The sequence below is a fragment of the Drosophila albomicans genome, chromosome 3, assembly GCF_009650485.2.
Source record: "Drosophila albomicans strain 15112-1751.03 chromosome 3, ASM965048v2, whole genome shotgun sequence".
NCBI classification, from domain to species: Eukaryota; Metazoa; Arthropoda; class Insecta; order Diptera; family Drosophilidae; genus Drosophila; species Drosophila albomicans.
The window spans coordinates 21,539,716-21,567,715 of NC_047629.2; the positions used below are offsets into that span (position 1 = coordinate 21,539,716).

The 28,000-nt window shown below is 40.9% G+C and overlaps 10 protein-coding genes across 11 annotated transcripts; 3 read left to right on the forward strand and 7 right to left on the reverse strand.

Moving 5' to 3' along the window:
* Positions 1 to 4,895: 4,895 nt before the first annotated feature.
* LOC117571454 (diuretic hormone receptor) lies at positions 4,896 to 14,293 on the reverse strand. The gene is made up of 13 exons (XM_052004413.1): positions 13,956 to 14,293; positions 13,608 to 13,822; positions 8,356 to 8,705; positions 8,102 to 8,300; positions 7,936 to 8,029; positions 7,699 to 7,873; positions 7,552 to 7,622; positions 7,382 to 7,492; positions 7,108 to 7,296; positions 6,869 to 6,984; positions 6,656 to 6,712; positions 5,517 to 5,721; positions 4,896 to 5,438 (listed from the first exon to the last, which is right to left on the reverse strand). The coding sequence occupies exons 3-13, from the start codon at positions 8,672 to 8,674 to the stop codon at positions 5,412 to 5,414; spliced, it is 1,563 nt and encodes a 520-aa protein (XP_051860373.1). The 5' UTR covers positions 8,675 to 8,705; positions 13,608 to 13,822; positions 13,956 to 14,293; the 3' UTR covers positions 4,896 to 5,411.
* A 2,793-nt stretch (positions 14,294 to 17,086) lies between these two features.
* LOC117566580 (uncharacterized) lies at positions 17,087 to 18,078 on the forward strand. The gene is made up of 5 exons (XM_052004427.1): positions 17,087 to 17,177; positions 17,243 to 17,341; positions 17,421 to 17,540; positions 17,601 to 17,757; positions 17,810 to 18,078. Exons 1-5 carry the CDS (start codon positions 17,139 to 17,141, stop codon positions 18,022 to 18,024), a joined length of 630 nt encoding a protein of 209 aa, XP_051860387.1. The 5' UTR covers positions 17,087 to 17,138; the 3' UTR covers positions 18,025 to 18,078.
* A 157-nt stretch (positions 18,079 to 18,235) lies between these two features.
* LOC117566579 (uncharacterized) lies at positions 18,236 to 18,765 on the forward strand. The gene is made up of 3 exons (XM_034246121.2): positions 18,236 to 18,353; positions 18,418 to 18,583; positions 18,650 to 18,765. Exons 1-3 carry the CDS (start codon positions 18,255 to 18,257, stop codon positions 18,763 to 18,765), a joined length of 381 nt encoding a protein of 126 aa, XP_034102012.1. The 5' UTR covers positions 18,236 to 18,254.
* LOC117566578 (uncharacterized) lies at positions 18,742 to 19,485 on the reverse strand. The gene is made up of 3 exons (XM_034246119.2): positions 19,401 to 19,485; positions 19,248 to 19,343; positions 18,742 to 19,179 (listed from the first exon to the last, which is right to left on the reverse strand). The coding sequence occupies exons 1-3, from the start codon at positions 19,455 to 19,457 to the stop codon at positions 18,835 to 18,837; spliced, it is 498 nt and encodes a 165-aa protein (XP_034102010.1). The 5' UTR covers positions 19,458 to 19,485; the 3' UTR covers positions 18,742 to 18,834.
* Positions 19,486 to 19,666: 181 nt separating this feature from the next.
* Positions 19,667 to 20,095, reverse strand: LOC117566577 (uncharacterized). The gene is made up of 2 exons (XM_034246118.2): positions 20,087 to 20,095; positions 19,667 to 20,032 (listed from the first exon to the last, which is right to left on the reverse strand). Exons 1-2 carry the CDS (start codon positions 20,093 to 20,095, stop codon positions 19,667 to 19,669), a joined length of 375 nt encoding a protein of 124 aa, XP_034102009.1.
* Positions 20,096 to 20,831: 736 nt separating this feature from the next.
* LOC117570475 (uncharacterized) lies at positions 20,832 to 21,726 on the reverse strand. Its single transcript, XM_052005919.1, has 5 exons — positions 21,628 to 21,726; positions 21,468 to 21,566; positions 21,239 to 21,410; positions 21,119 to 21,183; positions 20,832 to 20,852 (listed from the first exon to the last, which is right to left on the reverse strand). Exons 1-5 carry the CDS (start codon positions 21,724 to 21,726, stop codon positions 20,832 to 20,834), a joined length of 456 nt encoding a protein of 151 aa, XP_051861879.1.
* A 453-nt stretch (positions 21,727 to 22,179) lies between these two features.
* LOC117566576 (uncharacterized) lies at positions 22,180 to 25,244 on the reverse strand. The gene is made up of 5 exons (XM_034246117.2): positions 25,147 to 25,244; positions 24,969 to 25,085; positions 24,572 to 24,912; positions 22,822 to 24,516; positions 22,180 to 22,765 (listed from the first exon to the last, which is right to left on the reverse strand). The coding sequence occupies exons 1-4, from the start codon at positions 25,240 to 25,242 to the stop codon at positions 24,234 to 24,236; spliced, it is 837 nt and encodes a 278-aa protein (XP_034102008.1). The 5' UTR covers positions 25,243 to 25,244; the 3' UTR covers positions 22,180 to 22,765; positions 22,822 to 24,233.
* On the forward strand, positions 23,543 to 24,251 carry LOC117570226 (uncharacterized). Of its 2 annotated transcripts, XM_034251728.2 has the most exons (3): positions 23,543 to 23,636; positions 23,706 to 23,789; positions 23,856 to 24,251. In XM_034251728.2, the coding sequence occupies exons 1-3, from the start codon at positions 23,547 to 23,549 to the stop codon at positions 24,222 to 24,224; spliced, it is 543 nt and encodes a 180-aa protein (XP_034107619.1). In that variant the 5' UTR covers positions 23,543 to 23,546; the 3' UTR covers positions 24,225 to 24,251. The 2 variants fall into 2 exon arrangements, with proteins under 2 accessions (XP_034107619.1, XP_034107617.1); XM_034251726.2 differs by having other exon boundaries at positions 23,706 to 24,251.
* Positions 25,245 to 25,425: 181 nt separating the features above from the next.
* Positions 25,426 to 26,573, reverse strand: LOC117566574 (uncharacterized). Its single transcript, XM_034246116.2, has 5 exons — positions 26,467 to 26,573; positions 26,295 to 26,408; positions 25,855 to 26,090; positions 25,681 to 25,791; positions 25,426 to 25,623 (listed from the first exon to the last, which is right to left on the reverse strand). Exons 1-5 carry the CDS (start codon positions 26,566 to 26,568, stop codon positions 25,452 to 25,454), a joined length of 735 nt encoding a protein of 244 aa, XP_034102007.2. The 5' UTR covers positions 26,569 to 26,573; the 3' UTR covers positions 25,426 to 25,451.
* Positions 26,574 to 26,739: 166 nt separating this feature from the next.
* Positions 26,740 to 27,994, reverse strand: LOC117570085 (uncharacterized). The gene is made up of 5 exons (XM_034251530.2): positions 27,603 to 27,994; positions 27,426 to 27,542; positions 27,144 to 27,367; positions 26,980 to 27,090; positions 26,740 to 26,917 (listed from the first exon to the last, which is right to left on the reverse strand). The coding sequence occupies exons 1-5, from the start codon at positions 27,699 to 27,701 to the stop codon at positions 26,740 to 26,742; spliced, it is 729 nt and encodes a 242-aa protein (XP_034107421.1). The 5' UTR covers positions 27,702 to 27,994.
* Positions 27,995 to 28,000: the final 6 nt, after the last annotated feature.

Sequence of the window (28,000 nt, forward strand, 5' to 3'; positions counted from 1 at the left end):
AACAATTTTATACTTTTAAGACCAAAAATCGTATTAAAAAAAAATATATGTATTTTTTTTTATTTAAATTAAAATATTAAATTTGGAAATTAATGAAAAATAAATTCTTTCCTCTTAAAGTTTTAAAAGAGTAAACTTTATTTTTAATTTACAAGATCAATTTTTGTATTAAAGTATATGTTATGTTTTTAATGAATCTATAAGTAAATCTGTGCAGCAGAAAAATTAATCTTAACAACACATCGATGTAGTTAGAATTCTTTTTTATACATTTTTCTTTTAGTATTTCATTACTATTCATTCCTCAGACAAATTCTTTCAGTGCAAAGGTATCAAATTATTGCTGCTGATAGTTGGCATCATTTGTTGTACTTTTTGTTGCAGTTACAAGTTGTTGTGTCTGCTCTTTTAATGTTGAAGCTTTCATTCGTTTTATTGCTGTTACAATTTTCTTTTGCTGCAATAATTTTACTCAATTGCTGTTGCGTTGCCTGCACAATGTTGCTGCTGCTGTCAAAATTGCTGCTGATAATGTTAGTGTTGTTACTGCTGAGGTTCATATTGCTGTTGCTACTGCTGTTGCTATCGCAAAATTTGTTACCACTATGATTGTAGCAGTTGCTGTAGTTGCTGCTTCAGTTGTTACTTCTGATATTGTGAATATTGTTGTTGCGACTGCCTTTTTTCTTGTTACTGTTGCTGTTGTTGCTACTGCTGCAGGCAATCAATTAAGTGAGCGATTGATGTGTTGTCAAATGCCTTGCTACTCTATTTTGATTGATTTTTCTGCTGCTGCTGCTGCTGCTGTCGATGTTGCTGTTGCTGCTGCTTAAGTAATAAAATGTTGCCGAATACTCGAGATGAACGGCAATCGCTCTGGCCTTAGCAATGAGCCGAGAGACAGCGATGACGCTAATGGCGATGTATTAAAGGCAAATGCTATCATAGTAATTAGTATGCATGACAGGCAGTAAATCGCAATTGGAATAGCAAAGCAGAGTGCAATAAAAAAGAACGACGATGACGACGACGAGGTTAATCCACAGTCCATTATCTGGGTCAAGAGCTCTCAATTAAATGGGAAGTCCACCTTGGAGGGCATCGCATTGGCTATGCGATATTGCAACAGGGCAACTTGCGACACGCGCGCGTCTGCTTCAGTTGCTGCTGTTGCGTCTTGCACATTTGCATTTATATAGAAAATCAGTCTGGGCAGCTGATGGCGAAGTAGCAAAGGGAACAGCAGCCTGTCCAACGGAAATTGTTTTTTAAACGTTAACGGGGCAATGCTTCAACTTGTCAGCAACCAAGCCAAGAGCAACATCACGATGGACTGACTGCAGCACAACGGGAAACTTTCTCCACAAATCTCGGGACAGCTGTGACAAGCATTTTGGCCAGAGAGCAAATATTTAATTAGCTATAACACGAGCTGCGCCTCGGGGAACGTCTGTCTGCCCAGAACAACCAACCAGTCAGCCAGTCAGCCAGTCGACCATTCAGAGAGTCGCCCAGCCGACGGGCGACAGCCACATCCTGTTCTGGCGGCCAAGGCACATTTTCGCAGCCAGTGAAGCGTGAGCTCCACGTCAGATGAAATTCATTTTGTGGCTCGAGATTAAAGTGAATTCCCCAAATGAGTTGACAACTCTCTGTGAGAGACTTTAATCGAAACTCGTAAATATGCGAATTCAAGCATAATTAAAATGGATTTTCCTTCGTTGGACATGTCATAAATCACTGCACACTATGAGGAAAGGTACTACTCTCGCCCATTCCAATAAATTTGCAATCTATTAATAAAATTCGACAGCAGCAAAACAGTTTCAAGGTGTTTTCCCATTAATTAAAGCAGCTTCTCTTGGATTCAATATTAGTTTGAAGTCTTTTGATATTTAATATGTCGATAGCGTAATTACTAGAATGTTATTATTCCGTACAGTCTAATTACATGCCAAATTCGATAAAATTAATTGTAAATTTTTTTTTCTTGGAAACTACAAATAAAACAAATAAGGCAGCTACATTCGAGTGTGCTCCACTGTAATATACCCACTACCCATTATGAGTAAATGCAAAATAATGCGGTATTAATTTTAAAATATACCAAATATATGTTACCACAAAAATATGTTTAAGGCTATATTTGGTATTTTCATATTGGACTACATTCAAAATTTAAAAAAAAAATATATATATATATAATTATACATATAAGAAGTCTGCAAAAAAAATTATAGCTATTATAGTCTCTGAGATTTAGGTGCTCAGACGGACGGACAGACAGACAGACGGACAGTGCTGTTGACGCTGATCAAGAATATATATATTTTATCGGGCAGAATGTCATAATACCCTTCTAGCCTATGGGTAGCGGGTATAACAAAAATATTACTTGAATTTCGCTTTAAAGAACGCGATAGAAATATGAGCTTTAAATGCGTGTAATTTGTTTTAAATGTGGTCGTAATCGAAACGATTTCCTGGAACCGAGTTTCGACAGTGTTATTATTGCTGTTTGCTGTTGGCGGGCATAAACAACTTGTGTTGCTTGCCGCTTGGTTGACCTTCGGGGTTATTTCACTTTTGATTATGCCGCAACTTAAATTATGCTCTCCTCCGGGGGCTTCACTTAATTAAAGCGGTTAAAAATTTTGGAAGCAAGTAGCTGGCAGCACGCGGTGCGGGGCATGCGGTGCAGTGGGGCAGGAAATAAACACCATGCAGCAAATTGTGGGTCTAAGCGACTTTTAATTGAGTTTCATTTCATACTGGCGGTGTTAGCCAACTTTTAGGCGCACAATTTGGTTAATTAAAATGTTACAATTGCGTTGGCATTTTTGTGGCCCAACGCATTGTGTGAGTTGTTGCTGCCGCTGCCACTGCCACTTTTGCCTGTTGCCCGTGGTTATCTTTGTGCTTGGCTTGCCACACTCACGCACACACTTACATACACACACGCGTCATTGGGTCGTGTGGTTTGGCAACAGTCAGGTGACAAGCGGTCCTTTGCTTTCTGACTCAAGGATGCTGCAGTTGACGCGCTTGAGCTGTACCAAAATCTTGTGCACTTCATCAAGCTGGCGACGCCCTTTTGGAGGCGTGGCTACATATGACTCAATTTGCAATTTGTGGCACAGTCTACAAAATCTTTATTTATTGCAACTAATTTGCATAAAAGAAAAACTTTCGCAAATGCTGAAGCACATTTGAATGCAAAACCACTTGGCCGCACAATAAATGTTTATGCTCCTTCCCCATTTTACTTTTATGATAATTGTTGTTGCTGTTGTTGTAGTTGCTGTTGCTGCTGCTGCTGGTGTTGTTGTGGGTTGTGTTGCTGGTGTTGTTGCGGCTGTTTTTGGCGTAGTTTTTGTGGCATTTAAGTACTTTGAACTTTGACTCGCTGTTTGTTGCTATGCCCCAAAAATTCCCATTAGGGTAAGTACACGCACATACACATACACACCCACTCACATACAGCTACAGCGCCGACAAGTTAGTTAAGTGCGCACACAGTGTTCATATATCGCTCATACGCCACGTTGTCGGTTAGTTTCCGCTTGTGCTGCTGCTGCTGCTGGGTTAAAAAAGGAAAACTCTAAACTGGCCAACAAAACCATTCTGTGCATATTTTACACAAATACATTAAACATTTATGCACTTCATGCGGCTGATGCTAGTGGCAATCTCGTGTTTTGCATTCATATTCTCTCCACTTTGCCCAGCCACAACTAAAGTCAGCCCCCACTCATCCTTCTGGGCTTAGCATTTCGATTTCATTACCAGTATACCCTATGCCCATTGAATGATGTAAAAAACATAACATAAATTTATCAAAGGAGCCAAGAAACCTTTGCATATATTTCCACTTATATTTCACTATTACTTATTCCAAAAAGTAACTCTCACTCTCTCTTTCTCTCACTTTCGAGCATATCTTTGAGTCGTTCACTCCCGCCTGAAGCATATTTGACTTGCTTTGCGCTGTGTTGTGTTGTGTGCGGCTCATGCAATATTTATAGGCACTGGAATTTTATTGTGCCAAGTGCAATGCATTTTTATGGCGCCTGACTTTATGCAATGCTTTATTCATCTCCGTCAGAGTCAGTCTCGACACAAGTCGGAACATGAACTCTGGCCGTTAAGTCGTTAAGTAAACCAATCCAGCATAGATAGAAACCACTTCTACTGACCCTCGTTTTTGATTGGCAAATTATACGGTTACTTAGCTCGGATTATCGCACTTTAAATTAATAATATTCTTAATTAGCTGGCGAGTGAAGTCATCTGCCAGGAAGCTGCACGAAGAATCTTCTTCTTGAACTTTTCCTCGAAAGCATCTTCAGCTTTTGCTTTGAGTTGCACTTGAAACTTGTTTGTGGCATATGAAAAATAGGTATTCATTTTGTTGGTTGTCTGAGCCACAAAGAATGCAATTAAAATAAGTAAAAATGGGGCGAGACAAGAATGTGGGCACATAAGATACCTTGTAAAGCTTGCTGTCGAATTTTTCGGCAATGTGAGTACATGCTTAAAATGTTTTAAATCGTAATAAACTCCTCAAAAGCAAAGTTTGTCTTACCTACCACAGGTGCAACTGATTATACCTCACATATCGGGGTTACAGGGTATGTAAATAATTTTTATCATTACTTTTGTCGTTGGCACTTAGTTGTTGTTGCTGTGCGCAACCAAAAGCGACTTTGATGTTAACACAATTTTTATTCATTTTCTCTTCGTCATCTCTTTTTTGTGTGCTGAAAATTTATGAATACAAAGAAATTAAAATTTCAATGAAAAAGTTCAACAAAACGCTGTAAAATAAATTGATAATAAAACTCGGTAGCAGATGAGAGAAAGAGCGATGAATAAACGTCAAAATTTGCATACACTCAAGTAAATAGACCATTTATTAGTATTTTCAAGTGTTCTTTGTGGGTTGTTTGTTCTTCTTCTTGTTGTTGTAGTTTTTTCTGTTGCAGTAGTAACATTTTTTTTTAGCTTATCTATTTTATGTATGTACACATTAAAGTTTAGGTAGTTTTTTTTCCCTTGCGATTGGTGGTACACTTAGTAACATTCAACAGTTAAAACAACACTCATGTACAATAATTAATTAAGACTACAATTGTTTGTTAGAGCTACAATGAGGATAATGCTAAGAGGGAAAAGGAGGGAGAGGGAGGCAAATCAATTAAATTAAAAGTTTCAGTTCAGTCTCTTAAGATGCTTGTTGCTCTTGCTAAAATCTTGACTAGTTGTACAATTTACAGTTTCCATCAAATGCCTAGGAGACTAAATCTAAGCTACACTCCATGACTGTCTGCGTGATTGTGTGTGTGTGTGTGTGTGTGTGGGAGTGTGTATATATACGTGTGTGTGTGGATGAGTCTCGCAACTGTCTCGAATTAGACAGAGTTCTCCTCGAGTCCCTGCTGCAAATAGAAAAGTTCAAAGTTGTTCTTAGTTCTGGTTGCATTTGCAATTAGCTGTGTGTGGACAATGGGTGTTACCTTCATTAAAGGACTTATTGCCCGCGGCATGACGCTGAGCGTGCTGCCGGTGCCCGTTAGGTTGCTGTTGGTGGGCAGCATGTGCAACGCATTGTTGGAGCCCCGATGCAGCGACAGCGGCGCATGTTGCCCCACCAGCGTTGTCGTGGTAGCCGATGAAACGCAAGACTCGCGTTTTCCACGTCCATAGTACGAGGTTAGAGGGCTGCATATAGAAAGTATCCGTAAAATCAACACATATGTCGACACGGCTTTAAGGTGCCCAGCATGCATGAAAATATATCTAGTCTACTTTTAGGGGCAACTAGAAAAGCAGCTGCACGCAAGATATATTATAATATGCATTGTGTTAAGTGAAGCAGTGTTGCCAACTTGTCTAGGGGCAAAAAGCTATTTTAGAGTGGGAAAAACTATATAAATAAAAGTTATAAAAAGAAAAAAAACATAATTGCAGCATGAAATGAATATGAACTGACTATTATAAAGTCACTTTAAATAGAATATTCACAAAGTAAAGTGAATAAATTTCTGCAGGATTCAGATGCAATTTTATTACGCAAAATAAAAAACTTAATTCATATACTTTATTTTTGAAAAGTAAAAGAGAAGAAGAAACTATAAAATAAAAGCATGTAAAGAAACGAACATATTTTCAAATACAAAATGAATGTAATGGTGAAATTTAGCAATTGAATTTTTAAATTAAACTAACTTATCTCTGAGAGATCAAATACTATTATGCATCCCTCGAAATTAAAGTTAAAATTGCCTTTTTTCTTTGTTTCAATAAATAAAAAACTAGGCAAAGCAGAGATATCTTTGAAAAAAGCTAGCTTTAACGCAGAATAGCCAAATGGCCAACACTGGATGGCAGGAAAAAATATTACACATGTGAAAAGACGGTTTATCATGACTTGCAGCGAGAGAGATTGTCGTAAAAAGCAGCTAAAATTGACAGTGAGTAGTTTTTGCCAAACACGCGACAGAAAGAACTTTATACGAAATATGCAAAAAAGGTGTAAATGGCATGCGCTTGTCTCCGGCGCCTGCGAAAACTTTTCGGAGTACTCGTAACTAACTGCATGGACACAGGTGTGTGTAATTAATACTAAAAATGTCGTTAGCCAAGTTTCACTTACCGCATGCTCTCAGCGCGCGGGGAGCCGCCTCCCTTGGAGAAACTTTTTGTTGTATAGCTGCACAAGTTGGGAAAGAGTTTTAAAGTGTTTGTTGTCTCGTGCACTTAAATAAAGAAAGTGTGTGTGAGAGAGTGTTGTGTGTGCTATACAGGTGAGCAAGTGTGATTGTTGATAGGAAGCACTAACTACTTTGAACTGAGAATTGTGACCCACCGTCGATTCTGGTTGCGTTGAATGTTGCGTGTATCGCGCCAGGTGGATACATGATGTCGCAGCGCATTTCGCACCTCCGAGTTGAGAAAGCAGTAGAACAACGACACCCAAAAACCCTGTCAAGCAACAGCAGAGCAAATATTTATAGAGAGTGACGCACAACAAAACAAAAAATGGGAACCAGGGATCGGGTTTAAAGGAGGAACAGAAAAGAAAACAAATGGCAATGAAAAACTTGCCTGTGTGCTGAGCAGCACGGCACGAAGAACAGCAAACATGTGACCCATTAGTCCCGATTCGGAGGGTCCTGCCAGCACAACCAGGTAGGTGATGCCAAAGAGCGGAATAAGCACGAGCAGAGCCTTCGCCGCTTTGCGATATTGACGCGTCTCCACGGTATTTGCCGAGCGTAGCTTTGTTATGAGCACCTGGCCAACAAAAGATGATGTTGATGGAGTCAGCGTTGGAGCTTATGTGGGCTTGCAGCTGGGTTAAATTTCTACTCGTACTCACCCACATGATGCGCAGTAGAAAAGTCAGATTGATAATGAGCACCGCGCAAACAGGACCCTGAAATATCCAGTCAACATTCGTCTCCTCCATCCAGGGGCAGTTGATGTCATACTGTGCGCGAATTCAACTTTAATGAGGCGAATACCCAAACAAAAAAGATAAACTCTTACCTTGTCCGTGTTGTAGCTGACCGTGAGACCCTTTGCCACCGCCCACGTGACCACAAACAAAGCTGGGCCGCCTGTCATAGTAGTAGGTAGTGGAAGGCAAGTTAATTAGATACGCAAAGTGCAGACGGGGCATACATCAAAACTTACCCCAGCCAATTGAAGCGTATATGTTGAAGCGTATGTTATCACCGGAGAAGGTTTTGACCACCAGCATATACAGATAGAGACCCTCGACCAGCATCCAAAAGAAATTGGTCAGCGTGAAGAAGTGAAAGAGCGTGACCAGAGCAATGCAGCTGCTAAGTCCGCTGCGAATGGAGATCTGAGGAGGGGAGTGGAGTGTCGTTAGGTATATGGATAAAGCATAAAGTGAGCACGTCTCACCTGCACAGACAGCAGCAGTATCCAGAACAAAGCCGACATGATGTACGTGAAGAACAAATTGGCATGGATGGTGTTGCGCAGGCAACGCAGCTCTCTAGGGGTCGATTGAGTAAGGGAGTAGGGGATGCATTTGGGTGGTTAGTGGAATAACAAAGCAGATACTTACTTGTAGTAGGCAAAAACAATCAGCGCCAGTGTTAGCGAGACAAGACTTAAAGCATAGCCAATGTAATAGATAATGGTCGGCAACTCGACGATGGTCTCAAACTCCGGCACTGTCTCCGGCGCTGGCAAATGGGCGCAGGCATCATAGTTGGTGTACTGCGCCCAGCTTCCGTTGTAGTGGCAGAAGCGTGTGGCATTCTCTGAAAGCAGAGCACCCGCTTGAGAAGGTCAAAGGTTAATGCAACGTCTACTCACTGCTGCTATCGTAATGAATGCCCTGCAATTCATCCATGCACTGGAGCACGGCCAAGGTGCCGCGTGCGGTGCGTGGCCAGCAGAGTATCGAATCGAATTGTGTGTTGCAGTGGTCGGTGGCATTGCCAAAGGTCGTTGCCTCAACGTGCTGTTGCACCAGGCAATGCAGCTCAACGCTTTGATTGATCTCATCCAAATGATTCTGGGACCAAACCGTGTCGTTCAAGCTGCTGCCCAAGGCATCGCCGGCGCCACCGCCATCGTTGTCATGGTCGATGATGCTGTTGCTGCTGTCGTGTGGCACGTTGTGGTTGCTCATTGCTGCTGTGGCTGCTGTTGCTGCATGTTGCCTGCAAGTAAAAGTTTATCAATATCACAAAAGGAAGCTAAGAAAACAGCAATACAATTTAGCACAGACAACAAAGTCAGTTTATAAGTATGTGTGTGTTAATTGCATTGGGCCACAACGATTTAGTCTGAATTGCTATTGCCACAGGCAACAGTTTAAAGCGCCATAAAGCAGGCAAGCTAGGCAAGAAAATTGCATTTTCCAATGCCAATGCCAAGGCGCCATAGGCCTCAACACTGTTGCTCCAGGGGCACGAGACCCATTTTGACTCTGACATATTAATGTAGCATGGCCCACAGAGCTATAAAAATTCATTAGCTTGCAAAAAGTTTGCCAACAAAATAGCCCAGCAAGAAGAGAATGAGTGACTGACAAACTGACTGACTGACAGTTTCGGGTTGGCCAAGAGCGAAATGTCTATATGTGTTCTCTTGGGCCAATTTGTGTACGTGTTGGGCTAAGACAAAAGGTAGTAGCGGACCGCAGCCCATCATAGAAATTAGGGCGTGGTACAGACACGAAAAGGGGAATGGGAAAAGAGAGCAAAACCTTTGGAGTCAGCAGGACCCAAATCTTGCATTTATGTGCTGATAATAAATGGCATAAATGATGCATCGTTACATTAATGCATGGCATAAAAACACACACGCAAGCACACCCATACACTTACCCACACACACATGTAAACAGATAATAAATATGTAGATGTTGTGGCAAGCGAAGCGTGCTGACAGTGTGCGAGAGAAGTAAGCGGCCAAGCGGAAGTGGTTACGTTTTTTTCTCCGAACTGTGTAAAAGTTTTCCCCAAAAAAAGGTTTAATAGCGAGTATTAAATTATGCATCGGACGGAATAAATAAACATAGTTTCTGCTAAATAGTTTGTATTTATTTATGCATAAAGCGCAAGGAAAAAATTGTAAGTGGTTTTATTGCCTAAACTAAGCTCGTAAATAATTAATTGCCAGCCTTTGAGATTGACTTATCAGGGGGATAATAAAACTATTTAGCTTGCATATTTGCCGATTTAATTAAATATTTAGCAGCAATAACAATTTTTTTGCTGTTTGCAGTTATCATTTTTAAAGCCGTTTTTATCCACATTTGTTGACACTCGACTCACATTTGCCACAGTTCTCTGGGGTTGAGCTATTTTTATGTCTCACTGTATGCAACGCTTCATATTTTCTTTTTTTTTGTGGCTATTGTTGTACGCCTTTTTGCTGTAACCCGAGTTGTTGTTGCTGGTTGCTGGTTGCTGAAGTCTGGTTGTTTATGCCGCCTAGCTCGTAAATTAGCGCAACATAAAGCCAGTCGCCGACAAGATTATTCCTGCACATGCCTCGAGCTCATTTACTCATTGCGGTTGGCCCAAGTCGCTCGAGGTCCCCATTAGCCCAGTTCACAACTGCAATTGCGGCTTAAAGCAAACAAACAACCCAACAAAAAAAAAAAAAGGGCGAACAGCGTTACATTTCAATTTCAAGCCGCAATTTCGCAAATTGCTTTCGCCGCAAAGGCAGCGAAGAGAAAAATTAAGAATAGAAATTGAAATAGCCGAGCATCTAATTGCCTCATAAATAATGTCAAACTGACAACCAACCAAAATAAAGGAGAGTTGAAAAACCGAAAAATTTAAATGAAAAGGAAAATATGATTGCTAATTGCATATTTGATTTCAATTAGCCACAAACGCTGTGACGAGAGGGCCAGCAGCAGAAATGTCCTACACAATTCATTGGGCACAAAAATGCAAATGTATTTTGACAGCTCTGGCAAAAAAGACAAAACTAGGAAATACACACACATCACAACACATAACATAAAGAGGCAATGTGGAATGTGTTCATCTGACAATCTCATTTATGGCATTCACAACTTGATGAATGTCCAGGCTCGCATCATAAAATATTTTCAGCTTGGCCAAATCAACGCAAAAATAAAAAGGACATTACGACAAATGCCTCTGGCGGCCAGCACAGCAGCAAATAAAAACCCAAGTAGAATTTAACTACAACTACCTGATGCGACTAACAGATACCCTGATTTAAGACAGTTTGAAATGAATGTTGAGTGAGTTATGCCTTTCTTAACCCTTTCGCAGCTGTCAATCGGAGACTGCTTGACTGACAGGCGTCTAAGTGGGGCAACAGAAATGGTAGTAGAAATGGAATTGATGGACAGTCGGAAGCGAGCAGATAGGTTGACTGTAGAGATACTCTACAACGTATCTCTTAAATTGACATACCCAGCCAGGCATTTGTGTGAGCATAGGGTATAAAAGGACAGCTGTAGATGGACAAATAAAATGCACACACAAATAGCAGAACAGCAGCAGCAGCAGCAGAGCGAATGTGGATATGTGGTATATGTTCGTGGTGGGATAATGTACTATAACGTTTTGCTTATTTGTTGCTGTTTTTCCTTACAAGTCTCCCCCTCATCGTGGTGCCCCCGCTTTACCCCAAGTTCCCATTTCACAACGCTATCGTACATGCTATTATAGAAGATTGTATCTAATCTCGTGCGATTGCACACAATGGATTTGCCCAAGGCGCTGGCACCACACACACACATACTCCCCCACTCACACACACACATGTATAAAGACTTGGAATCGAATTCCTGCGGCTGACTGAATATCGTAAGAGTATGGAATGCGACAAACTCATACTTTAAGCTTAGACTGCCTTCTATCCCGCCTCCTTCATGTGTGCGAGAGTGTCTGCAATTTCCGCCTGCTGCTCTTAATGCTTCTAAGTGTTTACGTTCCTTGCCAGCTGCTGCTGCTGCTGCTGCTGTTGCTGTTGCTGTTGCTGTTGGTGCGTTTTGTAATTGCCGGGAATTCCAATGTAGAATTGAAAATATAATAATCAACATCACCACAATGCTGCATTGTTCTCTCTCAGTTAAAGACTTAATGGCCGCTGCCAACTCAGCCAATTGGCCGTGACATGCGTGGACAATTTTCGCATTGTGCATTGAAGATGTTTTCATTATGAAGCGAACGTTAAAGACAATATATAAAGCCACATGGTCAGGACACAAACAAAAGGCCAACACAACTTGATTGCTATTTTTAGCTGCTCTGCGCTCTACTCCGCGCTCCACGCTCTGCTCTCATTATTGTAGCTCATTAAATTTTATATGCATAAACAGAGCACAAGGCACTGCGTTGCGCACGGGCTTTGACAATGAGGTCGCGCTACGCATTGAAAAATTCATGAGTAAAAATGTAACGCATACGCAGCGTAAGCCCAGAGCATAACGCACAGCATATGCCGCTTTGATTAAATTCCGTCTGAGATGCTGAGCTTGAATTACTTGCAAAGGCATTTTTAATGCATTCTGATTGCGTATACGTAATTTATTAGCTTCAGTAAAACTGGCCATCAATCCGTCTGTGTTTCGCAATACGAAATCTCTATTTGTGCGCCGCCTTTCTCCTCTTTTGATTTCTCTCTGAAACCGAGTGATGCAAAATATATGAACGCTCGCCTACGACTCCCCTAGGCAACATATACTGATGTGTGTAGGTTGTACATACTAGATCGGCCCGGGAGGGTCTCTAACTGTTTTGGGGCAAGTGTTTGGGCTTTTATGCATCCGCTGGCGGCAATCAAATTTGATGGCGGATGGCGTGAAAGACGCTAGCATTTCATATCCAACCGCTCAAAGGTCAGTCAAGGGTTTAACGTAAGTGAAGACGGGCCAACTTATTTTAGCTACATTTTGGAAACGTTTTCTACGTCTAGACGAAAACATCATAATTTGCAGACACTTCCGTCTACATTGTTGCCACTGATATATGTAGGGAGGCGAATAGAATAGGAGAATGAAATTGTAACTTCCCGCACCTGGCTTTGTGCTGGGGTCAGATTTTTTTCGGCTTTTATCCCGTCTTGATGGCTGGCCATTTGAAGCAGGATCAGCAGGGCCATTGCCAACAAGTGTTGCGTTTTATTGTCTCGCCATTAACGGTTTCCCGTTCCACTTGAGTGCGGTGGCACGTGCAGCTCGGCACGCGCTGCAGCTACGTGAGTGCTTCGAGGGGATGCGGTGCGGTGAGTCAATGTGGTTTTCTCTGATGCTGCTGCTTCTGCTGCTAACAAGCCGAGGATTTGCTTTTAGCCCCTCTGTTCGCATAAATCCATAAAAATTCGAACAACAAAAGCGAGGGCAAACAAACAAAAGCAAAGGGAACGAGAGAGACCTGTGTGTAGTATGTGCGAAATCTGTTATTTATTGGCTCAATAAAAATTTGGCTTAATGCAATGCAAGTTTGCCAAATATGACAGAGATTTGCCAAGCAGATTTACGACAGGCAGCGAATTATGTTATGCTGGGGGTATAACTCAAGTGGCAGTAGGCAGCAAACGGAAGTTCATAAAATGAAATCAAATCCAAATTGGAAATACATTAAAAGAGAAGAAAGGCAACACAACTCCATGTCAAGGCAACAAGTTCGCTTAGAAATACGTTAAACGTGAAGCCTAAAAGTAGGCAACAAGTTTTTCTTTTTATTTTTCTGTTTTTTTTTTTGTATCTCAATTGCCTGCCATTGTTCGATGACAACAATAACAAGCTGTAACTATAGCCATATTTTTAGCTATCAATGTCGTACGCTGAGGATGTCTAATGGAGTTTTTGGCAATCGATATTGCACCGAGTGGTCACACACCCACACACATAAACACACACAAACAGATTTATACAACAATGTGGCCAATTGCCAATCCTTCTATTCTTCTCCATCCCTTTGATTTCATAGCGCATTGTATCGTCCGCCTTTGTTGTGCAAGTTGCCCACTGTATGAGAGTGTGTGTGTTGCCTTTTGCCTGGCTTTTTAATTAAGCCCACCAGCAGTAGATGATTTTTACTTTACACACACACACACATGCTTACCTCTACTCTATGGGGAGTGCTGAACTGAACTGAATAGCTGCAGTCTCAGTTAGTTACTTAGTTGTAGTTGTAATTGTAGTTCTCGTTGTTCTCGTTGTTGTTGTCGCTAAGCTAACGTGGATTTTTCATTTGACCGCAGCTTAGCAAATGCTCTTGGTATCCTTTGTCCTTGCCACTTATTTGCCAGGGCTTAAATGTGTTTAACGCCTTCTAAGCTGCAAAATGATTATGTTTAAGCGCTTTCGTCGTTCTCTCTCTCTCTCGCTCTGTGTATTCCTCTACATTCGTTGTCTTGGCTATTGACACAACCACACACTCGCACACACACACTCGCACACACACACTCACTAGTTGTTGTTGTTGTTTTGATGTACGCACTTTAATGCTGGATTATTTGCCATGGCATTACATTTATTATTTGCAATCATTACACGGCCAACGCCTCGCATTAATATTTATTAAAAATAATATGCATTTTGAGCACGTTCTGCGGCATTATTATTAAATATTTGCCACTCACAAACACTCAAACACACTCGCCCTTTGATTTCACACAAATTCGATTTCGATACGTTTGGTGTTTGATTTGGTTGATTGAACTATTCGGTTGACTCGGATTAGTTTCAATTCACTGAAGATTCACTTTTCGAACTTCTAACCGTCTGACCGCTGCTCGAACCGCACTCGCTGACTTGCCGCTGATAACTGAAACGTTTGTGGAGCATCTTAACAAAAGCAGCCGACGAAGGAAGTTCTTACCACTTTTGGGCTTCGGCAAAATGGCGCGAAACATTTACGTTCCACAACAGAAAAGCTCAACGAAAGCTACGTTCCACACATGGTTTTGTTGACGCTCTGCTCTTGTCCTTTTCCTCATCCTCACTGCGTTGCGTTGGCTGCCGTCCAACAGGTGTGTGTGTTGCGGATTTTCCAAAACATTTTCTAGGAAATGCAATTCTTTTATTTTGTTGCTGTATGTGCTTTCACTTATATACCTATGACAGCCGGTTAAGCGGGCCCTAATCCGCTCATTTGATTTATGTAAATATTTGTTGATGTCGAGCATTTTGTTGCCCTTTTTCACAGAGCATGAGCATGTGTTTGCTTAGGCGCGCTTCTCTCTGGTCGCCAAAGTATGCAGGCAGCAGGCAGCAAGCATATCATAACGATGTCGCTTTGAAGTGTGCCTTGGCCTTTGCCACAGTTAGACAGTTGTCTCTTCTTCCTGCTTTTTTCGGGCTAATCAAATTAAACTCGAGTGTGGCTCGTGTCGACATTTATTAAAATGGCAATATGCGGCAGGTGCTCGCCCTCGAATTGCCCCGAGAGCGCTCAGCAAATTGAAAAGACAAAAAGAAAATACCAGCAAAAAAAAAACTCTGACACGCCCCGTACACACACAAATACACACACGCACACACACTTGGATTCTTTTTATAAAAAGCAAGCGAATCTGCTGATAATAACACAATGACAATACATTAAGCCCCCGCAGTCGAGGGCTAAAAATGCGTCTGACACATTCGAAGAGAGTCCTTAACATTCCTGACAAAAAAAAAAAGCGAACCCCACACTCTCTTGCCCTCACACGCTGCAAGTAAATTCTAATGTCAACTGCCACTCGAGAGCATTTAAATTTCATTTTAAAAATTCAGTGCCAAAAGCAAAGACATGTTGATGTCCCAATGTTCGGTTGTCCGTTCATCCAGCCAGCCCAACGATATTAAAGCGCACGTCCTGACATTCCGATTGAATTTTACGTGCGGCATTATGAGTTTAAGTAACCTATAAAAGTGAGTGCTTTGTGAGCACCGCCTCCATTCAATTCAATTTCTGATCGATGGCAAAGACAAACAGCATAAAACTTTTTCAATTTCCCCCCCAAACAACCAACTCCGAGTGAACTAACACAGTTAATAGTTTTCGCATTGTTCCAAAGAAATGATTGCGATTTGTAGCCAAACGAAAGGACATCAATTGACTATTGTTGCACTTGGGATTGTCTAGCTTCAGTGGTAAGTTGTTGTTGTACCACTTGTCGTATGCTTAAATCGTTATTGCTTTTGAAAATTTTTCATGCAATAAATTACATACACAGCACAACACTTTCTTAAGTTCAATTTCATCAAGTGCACTTTAATGTCGAGCTGCAAATTCCAGCATACGGTTAAACAGCATCTTCAACGCTCATCTTAGTGGTTAAAAGCTTCAGACAACCGCGGAGCAGATGAGACAGCAATCTCAGCCAGCTGAAGATGAAGACGCCGACAACGACACCGACAGCAACAGCGACTGCGATGACGATGGCGACAAGGACGACGAAGTTGGGGATGATTAAGCTCAACAATGGGCTGACATAAGCTGCCAACCAACAATGTGTTGAGAGACCAAGGGCAGCAACAACAACAACAATCATAACATAAGCGCATTATTCATGCATGCACGAACAAACTCCTGCCTTGAAGCCTTTGAGCCTTGGCAACAACTGCTGGCTGCCACTGTAACATGTTGCTATCATAAATTCAACTAATATTAATTAAATGCACTACTAATTAGTTGCCGACTTTGGATAAATGATAAATACAATAAAAGTTGACTTCAACTAAGTGAAAAGTTAAGCTTCGCTTTTGACAGGATTAAGTTATAGGCAGAAAAATAATTATATATAAAAAAATATATTACATACCATTTTATTTGCAATAAATTAATAAAAAAGAACTACTCGGAAATTAATGTCATCTTAACTGACAGTAGACTCGCATAATTTAAGCAGTTATGACAAAAATTTAATATTATATATAATATCTTAAATTCAACTAAAAATAATTCAATACATGACTAAAAAATTTAAATAAATAAAAATTGACTAAACAAAAATGTATAAGTATTCATTTACGATAAACATAATTAATGAAACATTTGACAGGATTTTAATGTTATCAAATAAAATAAAAGATTATATTTATTTTAGATGCAATGAATTAATGAAAAACAAGTCAAAAACCAAGACCACTTTAACTCGAACCAAGTGACTGAACAATTTAATAATTTGTATAACCAATATTAATATATCAATTTATGACTATTATTTAATAGTTACACAAACTATTTGTTATTGTGTCTCCAACTACCATTACTCACCCAAACTTATAGTGAACAATGTAATTCCATTTAGTCAGCGATTTACAATCCATTAAACTTCTGGTATTTCCCCAAAAAAAAATGTCACGGTCGATGGGTGAAAGCGGTTCCCCCTTCAAATCAAATGGATGGGCTTAGAAGCATCATCAAGCCATGGTCCCAGGCTTGGATGTGTCACCTTCAACTGACGCATTGGACCAAAATGCCACAGTTTGTTTTCATTATGATGGCGATAACAAGCTCATTACGCTTAGAACGTGCCCCGCACACTCACACAGTTAGCTATAAAAAGCGTCGACTGGCTGTGGCACAAGTTTTATTCTTTTGCCACGCTTCGATTGTGTATACTCGTAAAGTAAAGTGAGTGTGAGTGTGTGTGTTGGGATAAAAATGCATTCAACGATTTTCCAGTGTGTTGCATTTTTAATGGTGAGCGCTTTTCTTGTTTTCCCTCTTTGTATTGCATTCATATTTGATTTACTTTTACGCTGCAGCTGTCGCAGTCGCTGTCGCTGTTGTTGTTGTTTTCATGGTTTATGGATCACGCCCACGCCGCCTACAACTGCTCATCGCCGCCGAGCTTTAATAATTTCGTGAGTACATTGAATTGGAGGCAGCAGCAGAAGCAGCAGCAAGCTTCAATTAATGCATGTTTCATGAATCGTTTGGCAGGACATCAACTCGTGTTGCCGCACGCCGGAAATCAATCTGGGCAACGTGCCACAAAAGTGCCAGAAGCACGTAAATCAATTGAAATCGGCGAATGAGAAATATCCGGCATTTGCGCATCTGGTAAGTCCGTGTAATTGGAGTTGATATTCCCGACTCCTTCACTTCCTTTCTATTTGTCAGTGCTACCCGGATTGCATTTATCGGGAGACAGGCGCTCTGGCCAATGGCAAGCTGCAAATGGACAAGGTTCGTGCATTTTTGCAGGAGCAAGTGCATCGACGAGATCGCGAGATTGTGCCACACATTGTGCGCTCCTTTGAGACCTGCACGGAGAACAGTGCGTATACGTAATATTTAAATTTGAATTGCTTTAATGACAATTCTTTCAGTTCATGGTCACATGAAGTTGACCAACCAGCAGAGTTATAAAGTGTTGACCCAAGGCTGTTCGCCCTATGCTGCTATGATCTACAGCTGCGTGAATGCCGAAACCTTTCTCAACTGCCCCACGAAGATGTGGAAGACAGATCAACCTTGCATCGTGGCCAAACAGTTCGCTCATCAATGCAATCCGCTGCCTCATGTGCCGCTGCCCATGAGCTAAGCACGCTTATCTTATTGTTCGATCACATTAGTTTTAAATTTTTCGGAGTATTTAATAAACTGAAAAACAAAAGCTGATTGTGTTGTTCTTTGTTTATAATTACCGACCGATTCAATCTCTTTGATGGCCCTGGCAAATGGGCTGTGACAAATGGTTTTTTTTTTTTGTTCCGCAGACTCAGCCATGGTTCATTCAAGGTTTAGTACTCAAAGAGTTTAGTCGATCTCATAATGAATAATTTAGCTTTGCTTTCGATTTGCTGCGTGGCAGCTTGCTGCTATGTGGAGGCAGCTTTCGAGGACTTTGTTGTGAGATCAGACTCAAAAGAGGTGCATAAAATTATGGGTGTAACCTCGGCAAACCTTAATAGTCATTCACTCGATTTATTCACAGTCTGTGCACAGCAATGACTTGGCGTTTGGCTGCGATGCGGACAACGAGGAACACGAACTAATTGCTTCAGAGGACATGCTGGTCGATGGCGCGGCTGACTCACAGTTGCTGCTTCGTCTGCTAATGCAACATGCCCAACGACTGGGAGTGAGTGTGGAACAATTGGGTGAGGCATAAGTCAAAGGTTAATATTGCACACAATCAATCGATCAACCAACTATTTTCCATACAGCTAAAATGCACTCAATGCAGGAGGGCGAACCCTTCGATTCGGAGATGGGCTGCAGTGCAGCTGAACCTGCCAGCTATGGCCAAGAGCCCAGCTGGTATGATGTGTTCTTCAACTAAACGAAAATATGTAGTTAACTCTTAAGTGGTTTGCTTTCAAATAAACTTCGTATTAATGCAAATTATATGTTATTGCATGTTGTCCTTGGCACGCTCGCAAGCTAGAATGCGATTGCAAGTGCTGCTGTTTGTCCAATTCTCCGTGGGGCAATTGTTAAAGACGTATTTGTAGGCGCAGACACCATACAACATGGCCAAGGGCGAACACTTGGCATTATCGGGGAATCGACGTCGCTTCAGGGTTTGCACAATTTCCTGCTCCTTAGACGTGCACGCACGGAATCCTAGGGCAAAGGCTTCCTTTAATTTTTCTTCATCCTTTAATAGCGTGGCCATCATAGCATCCACATTTTCCATCACCAACGTCGTGCCATTGAGAGCGCCAGCTGTCTTGTAAATGCATTGAAAGCCGCACTGAAATTGCCCGTTGAATATAATAAAAGTTCGTATTTGTGTTTGAGTTAAGAGCATTCTCTACTTACGGGCCAAACATGCAAGCCATTGACACCCAAATCGCCACATTGCTTCTCATAGGGTTTAAAATCGATCTTGGGCAACTTGCAGCAGCTTTGCGTCGACTGAAAATAGAGCAACAAGTAAACTAAAGCATACTTTTAGGGTTGCGATCTACTTACTGGAATATCGAGCTTCTCTGGGCAAGCCTTTTTGGTAGGTCCTGCCAGGGCACTCATCAGTCCGAGCAATAATATAAACAGCCAGCGAAACATGCTTAAGCTATACTATGACTCCACAGCGCACAACAGACTTTATTTATGAGCATTCTCAGCCGGAAAACGGCTCATTTACAACGTTAATTCGTTTCATTTAGAATTGCGGGCAATTCATTTAATTTCTATGTTCCATTTCAATTAAAACTGTTTGCAAATTTAATGTTCTTTATTTAAAACTGGACACACACACTCTTGTTCTTATCACATTTGCAATTAAGAATAAAGTCGCGGCCCTCCTCGCACACTTTGCTGCTGTGCCAACTGTCATCAGGGCAATGGGCAAATAGATTGTGCCCAGAGCAAACGCCAATGAAAATGGGGAGCATTGAACAGCCCTCTGAGCCAAATACTTTCTTTTTCATTCGCTTCATCAGCCTCTCTGCGTTATCCGAACAATTCTTCATCGATTGCACATAGGCATTAATGTGTTCCTGTGAGGTGTCCAAAAGGTTATTCAGCATCTTGGTTGTATTCTCCACATTCAACTCTGTGCCATTTAATGCCTTGGCCGCATTGAATATGCACTCGTGTGTACACTGTGAAGAACATTGATTAGAGATTATATAACTTACAAAGATTACTCTGCTTACTGGCGACATTCTCGGTATGCCATTTGGGATGAATTTGGCGCAACTTTCTCGAAACGCATCAAACCTAAAATTGGGTCTTGAACAACAATTTGCCACGGACTATTATATACATGGTCAATTATTTGGTCGATTACTCATAAAATTGAATTAAATATTTCTAAAAAACTTACACCGTAATCCAATCACTTGGAGCAGTCGAATTGACCTAAACTGATCGATATAAAGCAGCAAAGCAATATCCAAACTGCTAGAAATGTGCACTTGGGCAACATTGTTGACGATCTGTTCGAATTATTTGTTCGTAATCTAATTTATACCAAGTGGAAGTCGTCGGGAGTTTGTAAATTAATGTACCGCACATAAACTACTATATTAAAATAATTGGATAATAAAATATTTTAAAATTTTGTTCAATTTAATACCCCTGGACTGTTAGAGCGATAAAATTTAAATTTAAATTTAATGTGTATTATGGTTGTTATGGATATTCATTTAAAATGGAAAATAAAAATGCTTGGAATAATTTGTCAAATAGATATATTACAGATGTATAAAGTATAGAAGCCTGGCCAATTATTGAAATTAATTTAAGATTAATCTGATACATTTTACAGAATACAAAAGAGTGCACATACTTCATAAATTTTGTTTACTTCGATAACTTTCAATATTCAAATAACTTAATAACACTAAATATAGTTTGCATTTATAAGTAAAATGAAATTGGTCATAAAACACTAATCGACTATGAGATCACAAATATGATCTGAGAAATAAAAATATTCGTCGCATACTTTCGGGGATATGTGAATAAAATTATTTCAGATTAAAAGTAGAAATGTTTAACTTACAGATTATAGAGAAATTCACACATTAATTGTCTGCATTTACAATAGCTGCGAACTCATTTAATTTGTATCTCAATATAAACTGAAAATTGAAAATTAAATGAATCATTTATTTACATCTGGATACATACACTTTGATTGTCATCACATTTGCAATTGACCATAAAGTCATGTGCTTCCTCACATGATTGACTTGATCGCCAACTGGTCGCTGGGCAATGGGCAAATATATTTTCGGCGGTGCACCAACTTAAAAATAGCGCGGTCTTAGAGCAATTATTTCTTCCCATATTTCTTTTCATACGCTTCATCAGCGTCTCCTTGTTTGCCGAGCAGTTCCGCATAGATTCCATATAGATATCAAGAAAGTCCTTATTAGAGCCCAACATATCCTGCAGTACTTTACGTGCATTTGGCTCATTGAGTTCCATGCCATCCAACACATTGTTCGAATTGAAGATACACTCAAAAAGACACTGTGAATAATTATGTACATTAACAGATGCCAATTTTTGAAAATACTCCTTACTTACTGGTGAGATCTTGGGCTTGCCTTCTTGCATGAACTTGCCACAGCTCGGCCGGAATGCATCAAAATTTAGATTGGGTCTCGGACAGCAGCTTGACACGGTCTACGTATCAGATCGGAGGCATGTCAGCAAATGGAGTTGTTTGATGACTTGCATAACTTACATTCAAATCCAAACGTTTCGAGCAATCCATTTCCGCCGGGTTGACAGATGCCAAGCTGGCCAATAGCCAAATGGTTAGAGCTGTGCACTTGGTCAACATTGTGGTTATTCTGATATGCTTCCGAAAATCGGTGATCCCTTTTATACCAAATCGGGGATTATGCAAATTAATGTAGCGCACCAAATAATTCAAATATATAATTGCTCAATAAATGGCTTAATAGAATTTCATTTGTTTTGCTTATTTTGTATTTTAACTTTTTATACCCTATAGAAAACACAATGTAGTACTTCAATTTCCTCAAATTATGAATATTTTTAATAAAATGCAATATTGAGTTAGAAGTCTTCAATTTTTCATGAAGAAATTATATACCTGAGAAACGTAAGGGAACTGCAAACTTTGGATGTAAGCTGTTAAAGGGTATTTAGCAGTCGAGTTGTTTGAGTTAAGCTAAAAATTTCCTAGTGAGTAGTTTTTATTCTTATTGTTGTATTATACAAATAAAATCTTAGCTGCATAACCTAATTGTAAATAACAAAATGATAGATGTGTATTTATAGAAAAAGAGTCTTTTATTTACAATTTTTAAGAAATCTCAATTGTACATTACATGATCGTGATAATGAAGGACAAAAGACTAAAAGACAAGCCAGTTGATGAAGGTCGTGTACCAATGTGTTGGTTGTCGAGGTCCGCGCATCTTCAGCTTGTAACTCGAGGACCCGTTGCTTGTTCGTGTTTTGGCAGGACTGCTCAAATCGTCGATGCCATTGAGGAACCGAACGCAGTGGGCAAGTAGCCGACGGCTGTCCGCACACTCTGGAATCATTTCCTGCCAGAATTCCATGGGACAATTGAGAAAGATGTTGCCAATGGTGCACTTGGCATAAATCAAAGCATTCTTATTGCACTTGATCTCTGGATCCGCAAGTGTGGCATACATCTGGACAAGGCCATGGTATGTAGCACTCAAGGATTCGCAGTGCTCGTAGGATTCCTGAAGCATAAGTCTATAGCTAAGATATCCATGATGTCTAGGATATAGCTTAAGGATCATTGCGTTAACATTGGGCATGTTGAGTGAACCATTGGAATGAAGTAGTTGATAATGATTATAGATGCATTCATAACGACACTGCAAATGATGTGAATTTTATTTTAATGAATGCAAGTGCTGGATAAACTCATTACCGCGCCTTGATCGTCTTTGAACTTTTCACAATTGCTATTTTCGAATAGCAGATTACTAGGCTTTGAATCCCCGCAGCACTTCTCGAGCAAATGTGTGTTCAGCATTTGGGTGCAAAGCAGATTCGCATTCTTCTGGTACTCACTTCGGACCATAGGCAACAGCTCTAGGCCAAGAATGAGCCAGTAAAACAATAACAGTAATGACATTTTAGAATTTGAATATTTTTTAAAATAATGCCAAACAAATGAAATATAAATGAGCACATGCTTGTCTGCAAATCTTTTCAAATCATTATTTAATAAATAAATAGTATCGCTAATAGCGATGTTAGACTGTACATTTAATTAGTTGTTTGTAGTCCATCACACTTCAGTTCGCAATTTACATTGAACTTTGAGTCATACTCATTACTCATACGCAATGTTGGCCCAGCCAGACAAATTGTTTCGTCCACGCTGAACAATTAGCTGGGATTAAGTGATTTAGCGCAAAAGTCAAAATCTGCGATTCAATTGCAAGTCACGATGAAAGTGATTTATTTGTTTATTTATTTCCCTAACTTTGTCGTCGAGCATATGCGTTCCATTAATCATCATGTAATCTTGAATTGAAACAAGCCTAGCTTGTTGTTGGAATTATCTGATCGGATTTATAATTGCACTCCAACATTCAACATATTTCAGTCGCTTAGCTACATTTAGTTTGTTGCAACAACTGCACTAACATGAGGTTCATTTTATTGCTGTCACTACTCGGAATTTTTCCAGTTTCGCACAGCGCTGTCAAATGCAGAGCAGCCCCCAAGTCCTTACAGGTAAACTACGAATTTCCGATCTATCGATCGATTTGCAATTTTCTCCAATTTCTAATTTTGCATTTGCAGAACGTTCAGGTCTGCTGCCCATTGCCACTGCCCAATTGGGGCGCCTACAATAGCGAATGTGGCCGATCTGGTATTCAACCGAGCGTGAGTATAAAACTTTACTCTACACTTGACCTCTTCCTGAACTCGATGGCGTTGTTCCTTCAACAGTGTCGCTTGGGTTGCATCTTCAATGCCACATCGGCACTGCAAGGCAAAGTACTCAGTACAAAGCATGTGCGTCCCATGCTGGAGCGAGCCTATGCGAATCAGAAGGAGATCATCGATGCCTATGATGCAAATTTTGCCAGCTGTGCAACTCTGGTGCACAGCAAATATCAGGAGCTCACACAACTGAGCAGCCAAAGCGATGCATGCGATCGTCATGCTCTGTTCTACAGTCTCTGCGCCTACTCGAAGCTGATGCGACGTTGCCCCACCAATGTGTGGCAGGCGAACAACAAGAAGTGCCGCGATGCGCGTGCCTATATGAAAAAGTGCGCTTGGCCAGCGCTCAAGATGTTTATGAAGAGCACATAGAATAAACGTTTAAAACAGCGCTGTTTTATTGCCAATATAATCGGCCAAAGGGCGTGTTATGACATCGAGTAAACTGCGTTTGCATTGCTCATAATATCCACTGCAATCGTTCTGTTCTCCCTTCAACTCGGCCGTGTAGTAGCGTTGAGGCAGTGCCTCATACTGCGAACTGCTGGGACTGAACATCACATGAATGAGGCTGCCTAGCACGCCGTTGTGGTTTCCCAGCTGTGCGCTGTTTGCCTCGCAGATCAAACGCAGCAAACAACGATCTCCGCTGCCAAAGCCATGTCTAAAAGTGAGAGGATTATCAACTGTTTTAACTGTTGTCTATCGCTGTTACGAACTGTTCGAATCTGTGGCTCAGTATCTGGTAGAACTTCGTGCGTGAGAGCAACGATTGCTCCTGGCGTCGCCCACCCAAGGCCACTTCGGTGTCCTGCCGCGGGAATCCCTCAAAGAAGTCCTGGTTATGATGCGGCGGCTTCGGTTTCGGCTTCGGCTTCGGCTTCGGTTTATGCTTGTGTTTCTTTTTGGGCGGCTTATTGTGAGGTCGCGGTTTCTTTCGCTTTGGTGGCTTTGGTTTCTCATGATTGTAATGATGCTCGTCCTCGTACTCATCGTAGTAATCTTCAAAGTCAGCTACCCCATCTTCATGTGGACCATGATGAGTGCCATTTCCATTACGCTGTTATTACATTATTAAAAGTGAAACAAATTCATTTAAAGCTTTAAATAACTTACAAAGATTATCGGCTTCTTGCGCCAGGTTCGTGGAAGCAAATAGCTGGCTTCAAAGTTATAGGACAAGAAGACATCATTCCTTGACAGATCAAGGGGTACAGCTATAGATATAAAAAGCTATGTCCAAAGTTAAGAAATTAATATAAGTGAGATTAACTAAAGTTTCCCCCTCACTTACTGCAACTTCTCCTTTGGTATTCCAAACGAAAGCCGCCTGCAAAGCTCCAAACAAAGAGATTAGACACAACACTTTCAGCAGTCCCAGCTTGTCCATGTCCAGCTGAAGTTAGCAAACAGACTGAAATACAAAAGGCTTTGCCAAATGCAAAAATCGAAATGATGTCGAGCTGAAACTGATGAAGCAATTAGGAGCATCCAGAAGAAGTGTTCTGATTCTGACCAAGTGAAAGTTGCTAATTGATAAACAATCGCAGAAGACCGAATGAGGTCAGGTATTAAAATATCTTTTATTGCTATTTTTCGCTACATTTCATTGCTCTGGATGCGTCGAAAGATCTCTTCGAAGGGCTCCGATATAAGATGCAACAAACTCCTGCCACAACCGGACTCATAGTAATGACAATGATCCTGCCAGCCATCGTGTTCCGCCTGATAGAAACGCAATGGCAGCTGCTCCGGTTGCGATGTGCTAGGACTGAATAAAAAGATTATAAATACAACTTCGATCACTATAATGAAAGTAATCTCTCACCTGAAGATCACATGCATTAGACTGCCCAGTACGCCGTTGCCTTCGCTAAGCTCGGCGGCGTTGATCTCACAGATGAGACGCAGCAAACAAGGCTCGCCAGCAAAGCCGCTTCTGCAAGCAATTCCACGAAGGATTAGCAATTTATTGATGATTACTCAGTCGCATAATAAAAACCTTTGAAACTTGTCCATTAGTATGTGATAAATATTTGAGCGACTTAGCAGCTCTCTGCGCTCTCGACTTGGCTCTTCAGTGGGCATTGTTGTTGTGGTTTCCTGCTCTTCTTCCTCCACCGCCTCTGTCTCCTCACCCTCTTGCTGCTCCTCGTTCTCATCTGAGGCCTCTGATTTCGCCTTGTGGTTTCGCTTACGCGATTCTTCAATCTCTTCCGACTCTATGGGTCCGTTTTGCTGGAAGACAACACAGACTAAAGCGCAGCACTTTCTACAACCTTATCACACCCTTTGCACTAGTTTTCTTTATTCTTGTAGTTACAGGGTATGAAAGTATCTTAAGAACACCTTTTCTGTTAGAGACAGCCGCTAATTGGCCTTTTAAATGTAGTGCTAATTGACACTGAATGCTGGCGTTTTATAGCCGTGAATGAAACTTACAAATATGGTCCATTTCTCCCAGTTATCTGGTGAATTGTAGTTTGCCTCAAAATTGTACGAGACGAAAACGTTGCGATGCGGGAGCTCCAAAGGCACAGCCAATGCAGCAAAGATCTAAATGAACACACAAATTAGAGTTGCCACATTGACTTCAACTTTTGCCGTGACTTACGCCGTGAGTACTAGCAGGTGTAAAGGCAATGAAGCAATTGCCAAATTGCAAGCAAAGCGCACTTATCGACAGCCAAAGGCAAAGACTTCTGGGTAAATACATTTTCAGAATGCTCAAATCGCCGCGAGGTGCCACACACAACTGATCTTGCTGTTGGAGCAAATGGATCGCAACAAGTGCGTTTGCATTGAAGCTACAATTGTTAATTGGAAGCACAAACAGAGAAGAGAACCCAGAACCCAAAGTGAAAGAGAGATGCCGCGTTTTGCCAGTTTATTTTCTTCGAGATCTATTTGTAATGTCGTTCAGAATCTCTTCGATGGGCGCCGAAATGAGGCCCAACACATTGTGTGGACAATCGTTGTGATATACTCCGCACTGCTGCTGCAGTCCATCCGACTCGGCTTGATAGTAGGCGGAGGCAAGCTGCTCATCCCTTGAGCTGCTTGGCCTGCAAATTTAATTGAATTTCAATTCTTCATTTACAAATGATTTTTAAGTTGCACAACTTACGTGAATATTATATGCACAATGTTGCCCAACAGACCGTTGATCTCGCCCAGCGTTGAATCATTCGTTTCACATATCATACGCAACAGGCACGCCTCTGGCGGATAGCCAGATCTAAAAGGGATTTCAGCATTAAAAAGCACACCTATCGAAATATCTCCTTTTACCTCTCGAGCTTATCCTGGAGCATGGCATAGAAGCTTTTACGTGATATTATTGAAAGGTCCCTTTTTTTGCGACTTGCATCCAATGTTGGCTTGCTCTTCGTCTCCTCTGTGGCCTCCAACTTGACGGCTGCAATGTCAGTGTTCTCTTTGCAATCGACACACTCTCGGCCGCTGACATTAAAAGTTGGATATGTCAGATAGCCGTTCTCATAGTCGCTTCCCATCTGCATTTCACTTCTCATCAATTAAAAGACTTCGGACACAAACTTGCAACTCACTCACCAGAATTGGAGGAAATTTGTAGATGTGTTCCGGCAAATAGAAGTTGAACTCGTAATTGTATGATACGAAAACATTGCGATGTGGCAAGCTTATGGGCACCGATATGGCCATAAAGATCTGTAATTAACTTACATTACCAATCAATGTTACAATTTCGAAGAAAAGCTGACAATTTACACCGAATTCCGAATTTGTGGGAAAAATCACTGCAGCCTCCAGCATGGCTGAAATGGCAATTAAATAATGAAGCACAGTATAATTTAGGATGTGCTTCATTGTGTCCGATTTGAGTAGATCGAAATAAATTCTAGTTGCTAGAGCAAAGCCCCAAAAAAAATTCGACTGTTACTGAGAGCGCGACTCGCGTGAAACTGGCAACATTTGTGTTGATGTTAACGCAAGAAACTTGCCATCAGTTCTTACGAAGTTGTTAATTAGATCGAATAAAACAAAGAACCATATGGTAATCAAATATGGGTCAGCACGTGGAATCGGTTTGAGGCAGTTTGAACTTTACACCATCGAAGAGTCTCGACATTGGACACCAATTGCCACCAAAAGTATAAAATTATGAA